The 16,001-nt window shown below is 35.0% G+C and overlaps 3 protein-coding genes across 3 annotated transcripts in view; all 3 read left to right on the forward strand.

Moving 5' to 3' along the window:
- LOC149415401 (uncharacterized) overlaps nt 1-2,316 on the forward strand; it is a 38,519-nt gene extending 36,203 nt beyond the window's left edge. The window contains exons 3-5 of the mRNA XM_089642211.1: nt 458-575; nt 1,501-1,669; nt 2,211-2,316. Of these exons, the coding sequence (XP_089498337.1) occupies nt 458-575; nt 1,501-1,669; nt 2,211-2,316 (393 nt within the window). The remainder of the gene's footprint in view (nt 1-457; nt 576-1,500; nt 1,670-2,210) is intronic.
- A 688-nt stretch (nt 2,317-3,004) lies between these two features.
- Nucleotides 3,005-12,759, forward strand: LOC149415402 (N-alpha-acetyltransferase 30A-like). The gene is made up of 2 exons (XM_089642591.1): nt 3,005-4,126; nt 7,577-12,759. Exons 1-2 carry the CDS (start codon nt 3,371-3,373, stop codon nt 7,739-7,741), a joined length of 921 nt encoding a protein of 306 aa, XP_089498717.1. The 5' UTR covers nt 3,005-3,370; the 3' UTR covers nt 7,742-12,759.
- Nucleotides 12,760-14,568: 1,809 nt separating this feature from the next.
- Nucleotides 14,569-16,001, forward strand: part of LOC149415403 (uncharacterized) — a 227,400-nt gene continuing 225,967 nt past the window's right edge. The window contains exon 1 of the mRNA XM_089642592.1: nt 14,569-15,306. Within this exon, the coding sequence (XP_089498718.1) occupies nt 15,181-15,306 (126 nt within the window). The 5' untranslated portion in view covers nt 14,569-15,180. The remainder of the gene's footprint in view (nt 15,307-16,001) is intronic.

A 16,001-nucleotide genomic window follows, 5' to 3' on the forward strand; every position in this document is an offset into this window, starting at 1 on the left:
CAAAGTAAAAAAATATATTTTTTGTGTAGTTCAGGCACAAACATTGAAATATTTTCTGATCTAAATAACTTCATTTTCCACATTATAAAGTACAACCGTATTCGAAAAGGGATTCTTAAGTAGTAAATATAGCACTTATAAGCACTTTTTATGTGCCTGATACGACATTTTTTTCTAGTCTAAGCTCGATTTCGCAAGGACCAAGATATTATGTTCTGCACGCAATATGTAATTAAAGTATCTATATTTTTCCCAAGTGAACAAATTTTCAAACCGAAAACACACGATTTTGGGTAACTTTGCACCACCTTAACATAATAGCCAATTATTTTTAGTTGTTACGGGCTATTCTGTAAGGTAATGATAGCTTACCTCATATCTGTTTCGTTGTCATGTTAGTTTCAATGAGAAATAACCTGATGTAATAAATAACATAATAATACCTTTGTATTGACAGGTACTCAGTCTGAACCTTACCAATCTGGTGATCCTGGTCATCCTGAAGGCGCTAATCCTGGCCGCGGGTATGTTCGGGGCTGGAACATGGACTCACGGATATGGCAGAAGCTTAGAAAGTACGTCATATTTTATGTCATTTCAAAATATTATTTGCATTAAGCCCAAGTGTCGATAAATAGTTTTATCTTACATGCAAAATGTAGAATATTTGTCTGTTTTTTGCAAATGTACTTAGTAGACCCAGAGTGTGTACAAATCATCACCAAATATGACATGGCTTTGTGGTTTCCTTCAAGGGATTCCATGGTGTGTATAAGTTGTTAATAAAACATTAGTTTTACAAAATTGTGAAATCGTTAAAGCCTACACTAATGTTTTTTCTGATTATTCTCTTATCTGATTTCACGATACACCACATAAACACTTACATTTAAATTAAAATGTGTACATTTATGTTGAAAGGTAAAAAGAATACCAACCAAAGAACTTCACATACAAATATATTCGCAATTATAAGTTAAATGTATTCATTAAATATGTATGGACAAAAAATACATATGCTTTTTTTTGTTTCTCCGTTGTTTCAGAGATGCTTTTTGAATGTTTTTTGGGTATTTTATTTTAATGTCGGCATGCTATTTTCATTAGTCTTCAATACAAAGAATAGAAATATTATCGTGATTATTTTTTGGGTTATTATGCGTTGTTGGGCATCCTCCTTCTTAGACTTGGCTAAAAAAAGAGGAAGCGCAAGCATATTACTAATCACGATAATACTTTTAACCGCAAAAATCTCTAATTATAACCGAAGTATAAATATGACTCGTTTTGAGATTTTAACGGCCAACTGTCGTGATTTATTTTTGGAGTATTATGCCGTGTAGCGCTACGTACAGTGTCCATCATCAGAGAAAATGTGCAATAGCGTTACAGAGTTTATCATCAGGGCAGATGTGTAATGTAGTAAAATCACGAAAATAGAAATAGGTTTCATTCCATGTGACCATAGTCTGTAAATAAAGAAATAAATATTATTTCCAGGTGACGTGAACTCCCAATGGGTGAGTGGGGCCGAACTGGATCTGTGGGCGAGTTACCTGCAAGGTAGGCCCGGCTGTCTAAGCAGGGCCTCTTGCCTCAACCCGGCCCTGGCCAAGCGGTATTATGGGGGAGCCGATATTGTACTGACAGCCGCTAAGCTGATGAATGGGTAGGTTTATTCCGTGATTGTTAAAGTATTTTTCCTATCGTGTGTTTTTTACAAACCTACCTATGCCACTTACCCACGCAACTTATCAGTAAAGTTATGACCTATTACCCTGCCTCTGATAACTCTTTTATAATTTGTAACCTTTATTCCCATGTATCTAAAAATGGTATTTAGGTCCATGTTTATTTCTGTTACATTCGCCATTTATGAGAGAGAGGGATAAATTATAGCAGATCTTTCAGTCAAATGCATTCGCTTGTCTAATCTATACCTGAAGCAGAAAAACGATTTGCTTGTTTCTGCCCGAGGCAGAAAAAACTTATAGTAAAAGCTTTTATTTTTAGCTGGCACGCTCATTTTGATTTTCTGTTAAATATTTTACATACAATATTTATTTTATCAAGGATGCAATAAAAAAGGGAAAAAATATTTCCCGAGTTAAAGTAATAACTTATTTAACGCTCATGACGTCCATTATTCAACATTGTTTATATATGAGTCTTTTAGGTATCTAAATAATTTGTTTTTTTTTCTTCCCTAGTGTCATTCCATACGACAAGAAGTACGAAAAGCTCGTGGAGGAATCAAAGGAAGCAGCGGCTTGGGGAGCAGCAGGAATGAAGTGCGAAGAGAGATACAAGTGCTGAAATACAATAATTGTGGTTGTGTAAATAGAGAAAAAATCTAATAGACTACATAGTGCGCAATTTGTAACCCTTTATTTAAACAAACTGTGTGTTATTAGTGATATCTTCTTTGTAAGAAATTATTAACTTGAATATTGCATTTACTCAATAAAATATATCATAATATGAACCTATTATAACTAAGACAGGCATCAACAAAATAAAATGACTGATAGGTACAAGCTGCTTGTAAAATGCGTGCCATCAAAGTACATCCAGGCCCGCCATTGATTTAATTATTTAACATTGTAATAATTTACCAGGTAGTTGTGCAATTATTATCAAAAACGTTTCCGTTTCTTATCATGTCATTAAATTACAGTTTCGTTTTTTAACCAGTCAATATAAATGAGAATGTGTACAAAAACACCTAAGGTACGTGTTTAAAGCAAGACTATCTAAGCAACAACGATTGTAATAATAATTTCCGGTGAAACACATTGAAACAAAATAAAACGTAGAATAATCATTATTATGGTGTTATTTTTATTATTTTCCGTAAGGTTTGAAGTTTTGTAATTCGAAGTCCTTGTTGATGTACATTTATATTAAAAAAAACTCGATCCTAAGTGTATACGAAGCTTTAGCCACGAGACTTGTTGAATTTCTGACTGACAACACTGTGTACAGATTGTCGGGAAAGTGATTTGTGTATTATGGCAATAATTTTAAATACAAAATAATTTTGTCATAATGTGAATATGGTTAAGTTGTGAAAATTTAGATAGCTCCTTTCAAAAGTAATTTTCTATTGTAAATCACTCAAAATTTACTAGTTAATACTGAAATCCATCTTGTTTCTAAATATTACTCTTCTAATATTAGTGCAATGACAAATGATTGATTTGACAATCTCTCTAAGAAAACAAGATGTCCGCTCTTTCGCAACCTGATGGCAAGTCAAGTAACCAATGCGAGTCTAGATAGTAAAAAATATATAGCTTAAGTGTATGTAGCGGGTTACAATTCTTTAGAAAATTCTCCCCCTGCCATCGTGCAATTAAATTTCTTAGTTATGGAACACATTGGCCAAAATGACGATGCAAAAAGCAATGATCAAAGGGTAAAGAAAGGGATGACCGCCAAGAAAAAGACGAAAAGGGCCAAAGAAACCATCGAAACTGTACATAAAACGAGTATTACGAATATTGAAGACTCCGAGGATCTCATAAAAGATTTCAAGGATAAAGTCAGTTTACATTCGAATAACGGTCTGACAAACGGCGTGTCAGGTGATCACGCCACCAGCGACGATCAAAATATTAGTAAAAATGGTGAAAAGGAGCCTGTCGACTCATGCGAGCGGCTCTTATGTGAAGAAACTGACGTTTTGAGAAGTGATAAGTTGGGAGACCGCCTCAGTGACATGAAGTTGTCAGAAACTGTCATCGAAGAGCCAGCGAAAAGTGACGAAATTGAAATAGTTGCCTCATCGGTTCTGTGTCCAGAGTGTAAAGACGAGAGTTGTACCTCACCTGATACGATTGAATTCGAATCGTACAGGTCTGAACTACAGATGGCGGAGATCATGAGACTGATCCAGAAAGATCTGTCCGAACCCTACTCCATCTACACGTACAGATATTTCATTCACAACTGGCCCAAGCTGTGTTTCCTTGCCATGCACAACAACCGGTGTATCGGTGCCATAGTGTGTAAGTTGGACTTACATAGGAAAAAGGTGAAGCGCGGATATATCGCCATGCTTGCCGTCGACGAGAAGTACAGGAAAAGAAAGATTGGATCACATCTTGTCAAGCAGGCCATTTCGGTTAGTTATATTTTAATTTTATCTTTTTTGTTAGTGGCTTGGACATTAGCAGCTACAGATTTTAAAACCTAGATAAAAATAACCCCAAAATGATGTAATTATTTGGACTGTTTAGTATTAATACGAATAGTCATTAGTAAATTGGAATACCTTGTCTAATAATATGTTCCCCACACATCATTTTGTTGCTATTAAAAGAGTTTACCTAGTTCTATTAGGAGTAATCGTTATTATTATCGGTGTTCCAACCTGTCAAGAGCCCTTACCACCTCCATTATTCTTATCTTATTGTCTCCCTCTATTTCTTGATTCTTACGGATGCGGTATTGGTCTCCACGCTGTAGAGCCATTCGCTAACATCTCCATCCAAAAGGTTTATTGTTAAGACATCCCCTTGCTGCTTGATTATCTTTTATTGTAATCTGCAGTCTTGTCGCATCAATTGCAAATGAGTAGTCTTAGGTTGTAACATGCCATTTAAAAACAAAATGCCAATGTCGCAGACATTAAAACATTTCATTGTTACGTAGTTTGCTAGTGGACAGTTTGGTGTCATAGACATATTATACTATTTATCATTTACGGTATTAAAGAAATTCACATTTATATGGTCATTTTGGTTTGAATCCTGACTAAATAGTGTCAGCAGAGTATTTCTTCAAATATAATTCTTACCACATCTAATATTATATACTTCTCTGGGTGCGTTTTGAATGATTGAAGGTTTCAAACCGTTGGAAGGTCAGTCACTTTAATACAGTGTGAATGAAAGACACTTTCAGTATTTGGTTGGTCGAATACCATAATTCCACCTCCATAGCGTAGAGCCTTACATATTCAAATTTATCTCAGAATGTAGGTATTTCGATTCCTGCGATAGTGCAATTATAATATGTTTTCATTTAATACTTGCGCTGCTAGTCTGAGTGTTATGACCCTGCGAATATAGCATTGTAGCTGTCAAAAGGAAATAAAGATAAATAATTTCAGAATATTTTAAGGCGACATTAGACTCTAATAACTAACTAAGGGGTTTGCTCGACGCTCACATTTTAATTTTTTGTGATGAACATATTACTGAAATCTCAAATGTTTCTAGAGGGATCCCTACAGATGTAAGTTATTTATATTTAAGATTTATAAAAACGGGACCTTACCATTAAAATATTTTAAGAAAAGCGATTTGAAAATTTTATAAAACGTTTTTTAACTCTAAAATTAGTAGTAAGCACCAGAATTTATTTTTCTAGACGACAAATTAGTAACCCTCTAGAAACATTTGCGATTTTAGTAATACGTTCATCAGAAATAATTAAAATAAACCCCAAGGAAAGATCGATTTTCCAGGCCTGCTAGGGCAAAATCGACCGTCGGTCTATCCATTACGCCTTGCCACGCACCGAATATTGTTTTTACATGACTTCATCAGTTACATTGTTATAATTCCAATATTTTAGAGATTTGATAGGGCAAATTCAGCTGCAGGTCTATCCAATACACCAGGGCTGCGCGTCACATATTTTTTGCACGGCTGCTTCACTTACTTTATTAAGATTCCGGTTTCATTTTAGGGTATTGTCTCGTATTATTCGAGATCAAGTTATCAGAGCTGATAAGATTTCTCCCATTCTCTCCCTATTCGTTTAACTTTTCCACCCATACCTGCATGGTCATATGCCATACATGTTCTGGTTGTACAGACTAAATTGGTTCTAAATAGTTAGGAACCCCCCCCCCCTGCAGTCCCCTCTTACATCCAAATTGTACTACAATACAGTACACCACTACACAAGCAAGATTCTCTTTAAAATGATTCTTCTGAACTTGTGTCCTGGTCACATAAAATAAAACTCTTTGAACGTATGTCTTCCATCTACATTATATCGAAGTAGCCTACATAAAGTAACCCATCGCAGAGTCTATTCTTTACCAGAGAAACCTTTATTTTTTTATGTTATATATTATTTACATATTAATAGTATACTTGCGGCACCTTCCGGAGATGAAGGTACTCTCAGTATCGCACTGGTTAAAGACCACCATTCAGAATGCCTTTCGTTATTAGAAGTGGCTTTAGCCGTGTTTGGTAACTAGATTTTGAAAACCACGCATTTCCCACCTTTCTCTTACCCATCTCCTTCCTTTCACTACTTCCATCAGCCTCACAAAATAGCCCCATTGGCTTCAGACAGTTTGAAGCACTGTTTATTTAACCTGTTCACCGGGAATTCCGTTTTGAATTACGCAGCATATAATGGACGCGAACTCTTTCACTAGGACGTGTCAGTACGTCACGCCCGGAGGACGTAATTTCATATTCTTATTTTTTTTTATTTATGCATTATAAAAATGGACACATCGAATTAAAAAATTTTAAATTTTACAAACAATTATAAAGATTCCAAACAGTATAAAAAACATAATAATTACAGAGCAATATGTAAAAATTCAAAACTTAATTTACGTGTGATATGCTCGGAAATATACGTCCCGCTCATTCCGGGGCACAACATATATTTCAAGAACGTATTCATAAGTCCTACCCGTACCCGATATTGTTTACGTTTGACGTATTTATACCTCCCGCCCGGTTAACAGGTTAACCCATTGGCATCCGAATTAATTGGCTAAAAAATTGGCCTTCACATCCGAATTAATTTTGTACCAAAAGTTTTAAGTGCAGTGGTGTACTAAATCTTACATAACTTTTAAACTAAACATGCAAACGAAACAATCTTTTTTAATTTACTTGTGCATTGAATCAAGGTATGTAAAAAATGTATGCATTGTTTAGAAAAAAATAATAATATGATTACCTAAAAGAGGATATGAAAAAATTTTTTTTTCAAAAACCAATTTTTTTTCTTCATTTTTTATAATTGGATTAAGTAAAGTTGTACATTAATCATACTTATTACCATAATATATATTTTTTTCCATTTGGGCTCTTGTTAGCCGCCCACCATGCGTTTTACGAACAAGCTTGTCAATTCCCGAACCACACGCCATTTTGAAAAAAATCAATGAAGCTGAAATATAACAAAATTTCAATCGTAAATACCAGGAAAAAATTGTATCAACGGAGTCCTGCCAATTACTACGAAATAAATGCTTAATTATCTACAGGGCGATTGGCATTTAAAATTTTAAACACAGATGTCAATAATGTATCCCTTTTTCGTTTTTAAACCGACAGACATCAGACCCGCCGGGACGGCGTCGTTTGATTTTAAGACACATCGCCGTACACACGCCGGGACGGCGTCGTTTGAGGCCAATGGGTTAAACATGATTTTTTACCATGTTTAATGCACCTGTGTTATTGAGGGCATTATAATTATTCAGTTTTATATGAAAACTCCCGTAGAGTTACAGATTTTCAGATAAGAAAACATTACATAAGACATGTTGGTGCATTTTGACTATAATTTTGATGTTTTATCTTTTCAGATGATGGTGGTGGATGAAGCGGATGAGGTGGTTTTAGAAACAGAAATAACAAATAAGCCAGCGTTAAGACTGTACGAAAATCTCGGCTTTGTCCGGGACAAGCGGTTGTTTCGATATTACCTGAATGGAGTGGACGCTCTCCGGCTGAAGCTCTGGCTGAGATGAAAACAAGGCTCTCTGCTGTGGGAAGACTCTGTCGATACGGCTTTAGACTCCCTCGTCTGAACGGAGCGTGGTAATTATTGTCAATGTGCGTCGGACAGACCTTTATATAGCTCATCTTCAATTGGTTGAAAAAATAATTATTCCTCCTTCAAAAATTGCTCTTACAGAAACTAATTTGAATTTCTCAAGAGTTTTATAGATTTTATTTGAATTTCTGAAGAATTCCAGACATTTTATTTGAATTTCCAGAGAACTCCACAGATATATTTGAATTTCTTAAGAATTCCAGAAGTTTTATACAATTTTTTTTTGAAAAGACAAGAATTTTGTTGATTTCAAACACAAATATGAGGATTCTCAAAGATAATCATATTCAGGTCTTGCTCATTACTAACAGTCATACGTCACAAATTTTCCAATCAATCAAACGATTGTAGATATCTTTTTCAATTGACTGATATCATAACTAAATTCCTTATCAACGCCAAGCAAAAAAACCTCTATGACAATACTCCGATGGATTATACAAAGTGCCATGTGCCATAATTCTAGGAGTCTATAAAGTCTATGAGTAAATAGTATAGATTTTTAGAAGAAAATTTCTTCTGAAAGCTTATCACTTTGTGATGTCATTATTTATTATAATAAAACACAAATAACTTTGTTTACATCACTTTAATATATATATAACCTCTACACGTTTCATGAACAAAGTTCACCTCATCAGGAGCAAGTATATATGTACTTGCATTAGGTGCATTAAACGTGTAGAGGTTATATATATATATATATTAAAGTGATGTAAACAAAGTTATTTGTGTTTTATTATAATATAAATTATACCGTTTCTACTCTTAAAATCATGTATAATCATACCTGGAAGTTATTATACTTAACCATTGAATATTGTATTGATTGCACATTAGTTCATCCATGCATGTATTACACCAATATACATTATTATGTAGCGTGTTTATACAACATGGATTTTTTATCATGTGAATAATTCCATGATTTATTTTTACACTTATTTCAACAACAAATTACTTCATCCACCAACCAATCTCAAACGCTTCCGTAACCCCAACGTTTCCCTAGTCATTTCCTCTCCCAACCTGTATTTTCCACCCGTCAATTCCAGCCAAAGAAGTACTTAGGTATCACATATTCATCACATTACATCTCATACTTGCATAGGTGTTAATGACACCATGCTTAGTTCTAGTTTTTACGTTACCTTTCTACCTCTGATATGAAATGCTATTTTAAAGTTTGTCTCGCTAACATTGATAATAATACTGCTGGGTCCGTAAACCAATCTAGTTACTTGTCTAAATTTATATTTATGTTTGAGCTTGATTGTTAGCTATTGCAAAATATGAATCATTATTGTTTTTATCAACAAAAAAAAACATCCATGTCTATTTAAAAAAACATAATATTGTAAGAGGTTCACCAGTACTTATTATGTTAAAATTTAATTCAATTTTTGTTTGTACATAAGCAATCTGTACTATGTATTTGTTTTTGAATTACCAAGAATATAGCGAAACCCACTTATAAGGTTCCCTCATAAGTAGTGATGCCGCCGGGTCTCATTTTCGGGAACCGGGTACCCGTTTGAGGAACCGGGCGGGTACCCGGGTTTTTAAACATTCAAAAGCCCCGCCGATTTCTGTAGCGTGTATTTGAATTTTGCCGCCATGTATTGGAGGATGGAACCAATGTTTTAATGGTGTCGGAATACACTGGTTTGTAGCTAGGCTCCATATAGGCTACTAGCTCCCTGAAACCATTCCACTCCACCATTTCTAATGGCAAGTGGTGCCGCGCAATCATCGAAGCAGCCAATTTAGTGATGTTTTCTTGTCTTTTGGCATCACAAGTCCTGCCACTTGTTACTCCAAAGGAAGTAAGTGTTGGCTGCTTCTTGCAGCCAACTTCGTTGTTCTCGTCTTTTTGATGGATATTTTTTAGGTGTTTGCCCATAGCACTTGTCGATCCACTGTAAAGCATTTTCGAATTGCAAAGACTGCACAGCACTTTTTGTTCTTCTGGTAGCTTTTTAAAAAAATCCCAAACAAATGACACCTTTCTTTTTACTGCACTCGACGATTATAAAAAACACACTGATTAATTAGCACATGTTGGGCGAGCGTGTGGTAGACGAGTTTTGGTTTGTGCGCATGACTGGGTAGGGTGGGGGTAGTGGGAGACATGCAGACCGTCGGTTCACGCGGCTAGCTCGCAGTCGACAGCAGTCAGCAGTCTAGTCACAACAAATGGCAGTGACTCACAGCGCCGGATGCATAGTGTGGGATAACGTATCGTGTTATTATACCGAGACACAACTGTTTCGACGAAATAAATACAAGACAGCTCGTTATACCATTGTTTTATTGTGTCTACAGTTAAAATAAATATCAAGAGGTCGTAAATAAATAGAACACCATTCTTCACGTAAACAATTTAAAAAAAATTACACGTCTTGAAATTAGAGCCGGTTCTTGTTGTCAGAACCGGGTCTCCTTCGGAGAACCGGATCCTGTGGGAATCGGGTCGGAACCGGGTACTCTGGTACCCTGCGGCATCACTACTCATAAGATGTTTTCATGGCTAAGAAGTTCTGTTTTCACAGTCTCTCGAGTTAAAAATTGCCCAATTTATCCAACATTAAAGTTTTTTCCCGCCCCTTTGGCAATCTTATAAGAGGGTTTTGCTGTAATTGGTTTTCCTCTCAAATAATTTGTCTGCCGGTGAATCAAATTTTAATCGAGTTATTATTTGTTTTGTTGCAAAGCTATGTAAAATATTGATGTTGATAAATGCCCCAAATAAGTAGTTTGAAATTTATGAAAAAAAATCACTTTATTTTCAAAAGTAGTTCAATGTTGTTGCATTATTTTTTTTCAACATCATAATAATAATAAATATTGTGTACTATACAAAATTATTTGTGAGTTTTTTGGTGTTGCCTAAAATACAACTGTCAAAGTGATCAAAATGTACCATTCTTTTTTGTGCTGACGAAGCTCAACATAGTTTGAATTGAAAGGAAAGTGTTGTAGCGAGTGCCTACCATAAATAATCATTTGTACCGACATTTACCTGTACGTTGTCAACTCTCGCAGCCAACCTCACCGCGCACTCGAGGCATTTCATCATTATTCGGTCTCCTTGCAACACGGCTAGTTGGAGAGTGTTGCCTAAGCTCGGGTAATAATGTGGCTAGCGTATATACGATCAATAATTAATATTATTATGGTAGGTACTCGTTATATTGTGCTAGATTAAAATAGTTATTGCAAATTATGCTTTTTAAGGCTTCAAATAATAGTTATCGGCTTTGTGGGATTCGAATTTTTGAGACGGCGTGAAAATTTATAAATAAATAAAACTCTTTTTATCAAAAGACTTGTAATGAAAAGTGTATAAAAAATATTCTCGATGTGTGAATTTGTATAATTACTTAGGTATTGATAATTATTATAGAATCGGAAGTGTCTGTGATTTAACATGAAGTGAAGATCTTATTTATTTGCTGAATATCTTTGTTTTACGTGCATTGTAAAATAAAGCATTGAAAATAAACATTTTCATCCTCATTTTGTGTAATAATCATCTATTCAATAGGACAGTCTTTCTGCTACATATGTAAATGTATTTTATGATTTTTCTGTTCAAACTTAAAACAGACAGAATTCTTTTAAATCTTTACATAGCAAAACCTGACAAGGTAGTCACGTCAGGGGTTTTCTTCGTCCTTTGAAAACTAATATAAACATCTTAATTTGGAAGGTCGGAGAGTTTCGCCGTTTCTTCTCCGAGGGCAGGTTGCTATAATCATCTAAGAAGAGGCATCCTTTTTAGACCATTTCAGCACTACTATTACATATTTTCCCTCAATATGTATAAACAGAGCGGAATGGACAAACATCATTAAAAATACATCTCAAATTATATCCAAAGAGGACATCCACTATTTTGATTTAACATGGGATTCAAACTTCTCCGACAAACTCCGCTACGGAGCAGTATTGCCCTGGTGAGAGATTCCTTCCCCTGCTTCCTTCAGTGTCACATTCCCTAAATTGGGGATTGCATAATTATTACCTCAGAGTTTCGGGACATATTATTTATTTATCAATGTTCATTAAGACAGCTATATTTTTAAGGTTCATCACACTTAAAAATCACCATCACAACACCATATTGTATTAAATTTAATGAATAATTTATTTATTTTTGCGCTGCTCGGGAATGAAACCCTCAACCTTTCGACTCAAAGAAAACGCCTTGTCTACTGTGTTTTTTTGCAATGATTCTTATACGTACACATAAGTATTCCTAAACAGCAAATTAAACGTTTGCTGCTGCTTTGTGGATCAATAATAATAATTTTGAACAGAGAAAACATCACCTTTTCTGTGGAGAAAGACTGCTTCCATTGTTAAATCTGCTAAAGACTTCACAAGCCATGGTTTAACAACAAGTCGTCCATTTCAGAAGGCAACAACACAAGTCTTAAGTTCGAGTGGTTATCAAAAGATTTGTGGATGATGTTTTATTGATAAATTTAATTGATCAAATTGAGCGACATAATAGGGTATCTTTTTTAAAACTAAAATCACTTTTTTGTAAATAATAGATGTGAATAAATCATAAAGTATATATATCCCCAAGTCATTATATTAGTGTATAGCCATCGTCGTCCCATTTTACGGTTGACATTTCATATTTTATTGTTTTACAAAAACAATTTTTCATACATTTTGTTAATAAAAATCACATTTATTTAATAATGTATAATGATAAAACTTAAGCCGAAACATTAATTCATTTGTAAGATGTTTTGTATGGATTCACTATGATCTGTTGTTGAAATGTCATTCTTTCTTTTATAAAATTATTACCAAAGATTGTAGCATAAACCAGATTCTGTACTGACACATGTAAGATCTAACGTTGGAATTACAAACAAATGGTAAAAATGCTTTTGTTGTTTCATTGCATCGTCATTATTAACCCTGTTGAATGAAGGCCACCTCACTTCCCTTGTCCATGAAGCTCTGTTCCAGTGGCAGTTCTTCACGGGAGGACATTGGAGACTGATCCCCACCAGATAATTGTGAAATTTTCAAAAAGAAAAAAAAAATTGGCAAATGTTTTCATTAGAATGAATGAATTTTTTAAACATAAAAGAAATTCTTAAACATATAAATAATAGTTTTTATATTGGGCGGGTGGTGTGGATTTGATTTTTTTACAAATCTATGATTTTATTCTGAGATTGGCGAAATTTTGCAAACTTGACCTTCAAACAAGAGGAGGGTCACTATCTACATATTTTAAAGAAAGGACATTACATTTCGAAAAGCTCTGCGTAAACCCCTGGCAAAGTCAGGGACTTCAGTTAGTATAATAAAAAAAATTATTTTCAAGATTGAAATTCAAAGAGTTTCTAAAAACTAACTGACGTCCACTCTACGGCTTTCATTGTAGTACCAATAAATACGAATTGACACGGTCAGTAAGGAAATGGAATCGACAAAGACTGCAAAAAAGTAAAGTTCACTAAGGTTTGCAGCACAGCCATCGAGGGACTTTTCTGCACAAGGTATTCGGTTTTTTCGCTTCTTTCCACTTATTGAGAGGCTTGGAAAGTTATTTTTGCAGATTGTGGTTTTCAATTTTATTTTCGATTTCCTGGTTTGTTGCGTAGCAATAAGGAAGAAGTAATGATTACATTTAATTATTTTGGGGAGGACAAGTATTATATTTATTTATGATATTTTTAGTAATATTAGCTACCTGTATTAACATTTAAAAATTCTTTTGCTGCTAACGACATGAGCGAAATAAAGGCAAACATTTCGTGCATGCATTACTGCCACCTATGAGCAACCGGGGTAATTTATTTTCGGTTAAGTTTGATAAATTAAAAACTATTTCATCGGGTTCGGGGAAAAGTGTTTTAATAAATATTTTGATACAAGAAAATTATAAGTATACAGATTTACAAAATAATGTAAAACATTTTTATGCATACAATATTATCGATTAGTTCTCCAAACACAAGAATAATGTTTTTTTTTAGAAATATTTTGAGGTTTACACGCAAATTTAATAATTATTATGATTAAAATCTGAATAAAAAACAATGCTCTTAGAAAATGCTTAGAACTATTTACATAAAAATACTAAAATCACTAAAATCAGTAACCTTTTTTATTAGTTTATAATGATCACAAAATACTCTACAAGGAATATAATACTAAACATTCAATAGGTACTTTACGCGCTGTACACATTAATCATTTATTTATTAGATATCTTTAAACATAAGTAACCCGGTAAGCTGATTATACAAGAAATTGATCATTTGTTTTGATTTCTATAGCTAACGACAACGAATCTAGCGATCCTGTTTGATAACGTTTCGAATGTTGGAAATTTCACGTGGGAACGAAAATGTGTGTTCCGTAGATTAGATTCTTCCAAACGTACCCTTCGGAACGAGAGTTCCGGGCGCTTCTCCAAGCCGCCGCGCAGAAATGTAAAGTCCGCTAAAGCAAGATAACGGTTTGCAGCTCAGTCCATTATAGGACTTTTCTGCACAGGGGCATGAGCGGTATGTGAAACGCTCGTTACGAAACGTACGTGAAAGCCCAAGAGAGCATGAAAATCCGCACTTCGACCAACTTCGGACCACAACAAGCTAGCTTCGGCAATCTCCGGATCACAACAAGCCAGCTTCGTGCGTGTTCGGACTGCTCCGAGATTCGCGCAGGCTCTATCGGTCGCGAGCTGTCAGTTGAGCAGTTTTAATAGATGGCTGCGGAGCGTTACTTTGTGTCGCGCCGCGTGATTTCCCGAGGATAAAATGTGCCTATCACACCTGGAGATGATAATGGCCATTTCTGTTTTCAACTCCCGCCCGTAGCTCGGCCGTCACCACCCCGACAAACTATGACGGAGCGGCATGCTAGCAACAGCGAGACGAGGATCCATTGCTATTTGACGAATAGATCACACGTCCGTCCCGTGATTCCCGAGTCCGTTCTAGCCAAACGTCAATTCTATGCATTTTCACCTGTTATTTGTGTAATGATAAACGTTTAATAATAATTGTTTAACTCTAAGAACACTTAACTAACTCATAACTAGGAAGTACATCGAATTAACGCAATAAATTATTTTGTAATTGTTCAAAAGTGTTTTTTTATTGCCAGTCCCACGACTGGAGCGAAAATTCTGTAATTATTATGTTTAATCTGTATTGTTTTCTACCGATAAATTGAGTTTTGGACTGTTAAAGTGTAGTGTGCCGTTGTTTGTGTTAAATATGATCACGCTAATTTATGCTGAGAGTGATATACAGTCTGACTGACCCCCGCTGTGTGAATGTAAACATATAAAGTACACACAACATTTTCACGATGGCGGAACGGGAGCGGGTCAATAAGACCCCGATCCGGGTGGGATTCTACGATATCGAGAGGACCATCGGCAAGGGAAACTTTGCGGTGGTTAAATTAGCACGACATCGAATTACCAAGACTGAGGTAAGACTTCCACCTTTATTATTTATTATGTTCCACCGATCTCGGCAGGTACCAATTCAGGGTTGCATTTTCCTACCTTTTGCTTTTTATAGGGGTTTTATTTTAATTTCTTTGGGTATATTTCTACGTAGGTAGATACGGTTTTTTCCTGCGTTTTTTGTCCTGTACCTAGAGGGTTTTAAGTTTTAAGTATCATAAGGTTTAGGGTTTTGAATTTTACTGCCAAACATCCCATGGGGGTTGCATTTTCCTACCTTTGGAAGGTACCTTTTGACGGTTTTTGGTAGGCTTTGAATTTTACTTCTAACTTTGCGTGTTATTTTCCCTTCGTTCGGTAAAACATACATCTCTATATAGGTTTTCCGGCTTTTCCATTTTCCCTAGGTACCGTTTTACGGGATTTGAATTTTCCAGTACCTGTTTATATATTATATCTAGTAGATTAATGTGAATTACGTGCAGGATTCTTAATATTACCTACTTACGTATTTCCTGATTTCGCCGTTGCCAAAAAATACAATCTGATCAACATTTTATGTAAAACTGTAAAAAAGCAATTAGTTATTCCGTGAATCAACTTGTTTTCGATTTTTGTTTATCTGAAGGAAAGAAAGCAATGTTAAAACTAGCACCATTCATTTGCAAGCGAAATTTGTTTTGTTATGCCAACCAAAATAATATGTTTGTCCGAAATG

Source organism: Hesperophylax consimilis, chromosome 18, assembly GCF_061612785.1.
Source record: "Hesperophylax consimilis isolate HC1 chromosome 18, BYU_Hcon_1.0, whole genome shotgun sequence".
NCBI lineage: Eukaryota > Metazoa > Arthropoda > Insecta > Trichoptera > Limnephilidae > Hesperophylax > Hesperophylax consimilis.

Bases quoted from the DNA above. Each gene is read 5' to 3' on its own strand.
- LOC149415402 (XM_089642591.1), top strand. From the start codon at position 3,371: ATGGAACACATTGGCCAAAATGACGATGCAAAAAGCAATGATCAAAGG. The intron at 4,127-7,576 runs GTTAGTTATATT...TTATCTTTTCAG, and splicing joins TTGTCAAGCAGGCCATTTCG to ATGATGGTGGTGGATGAAGC.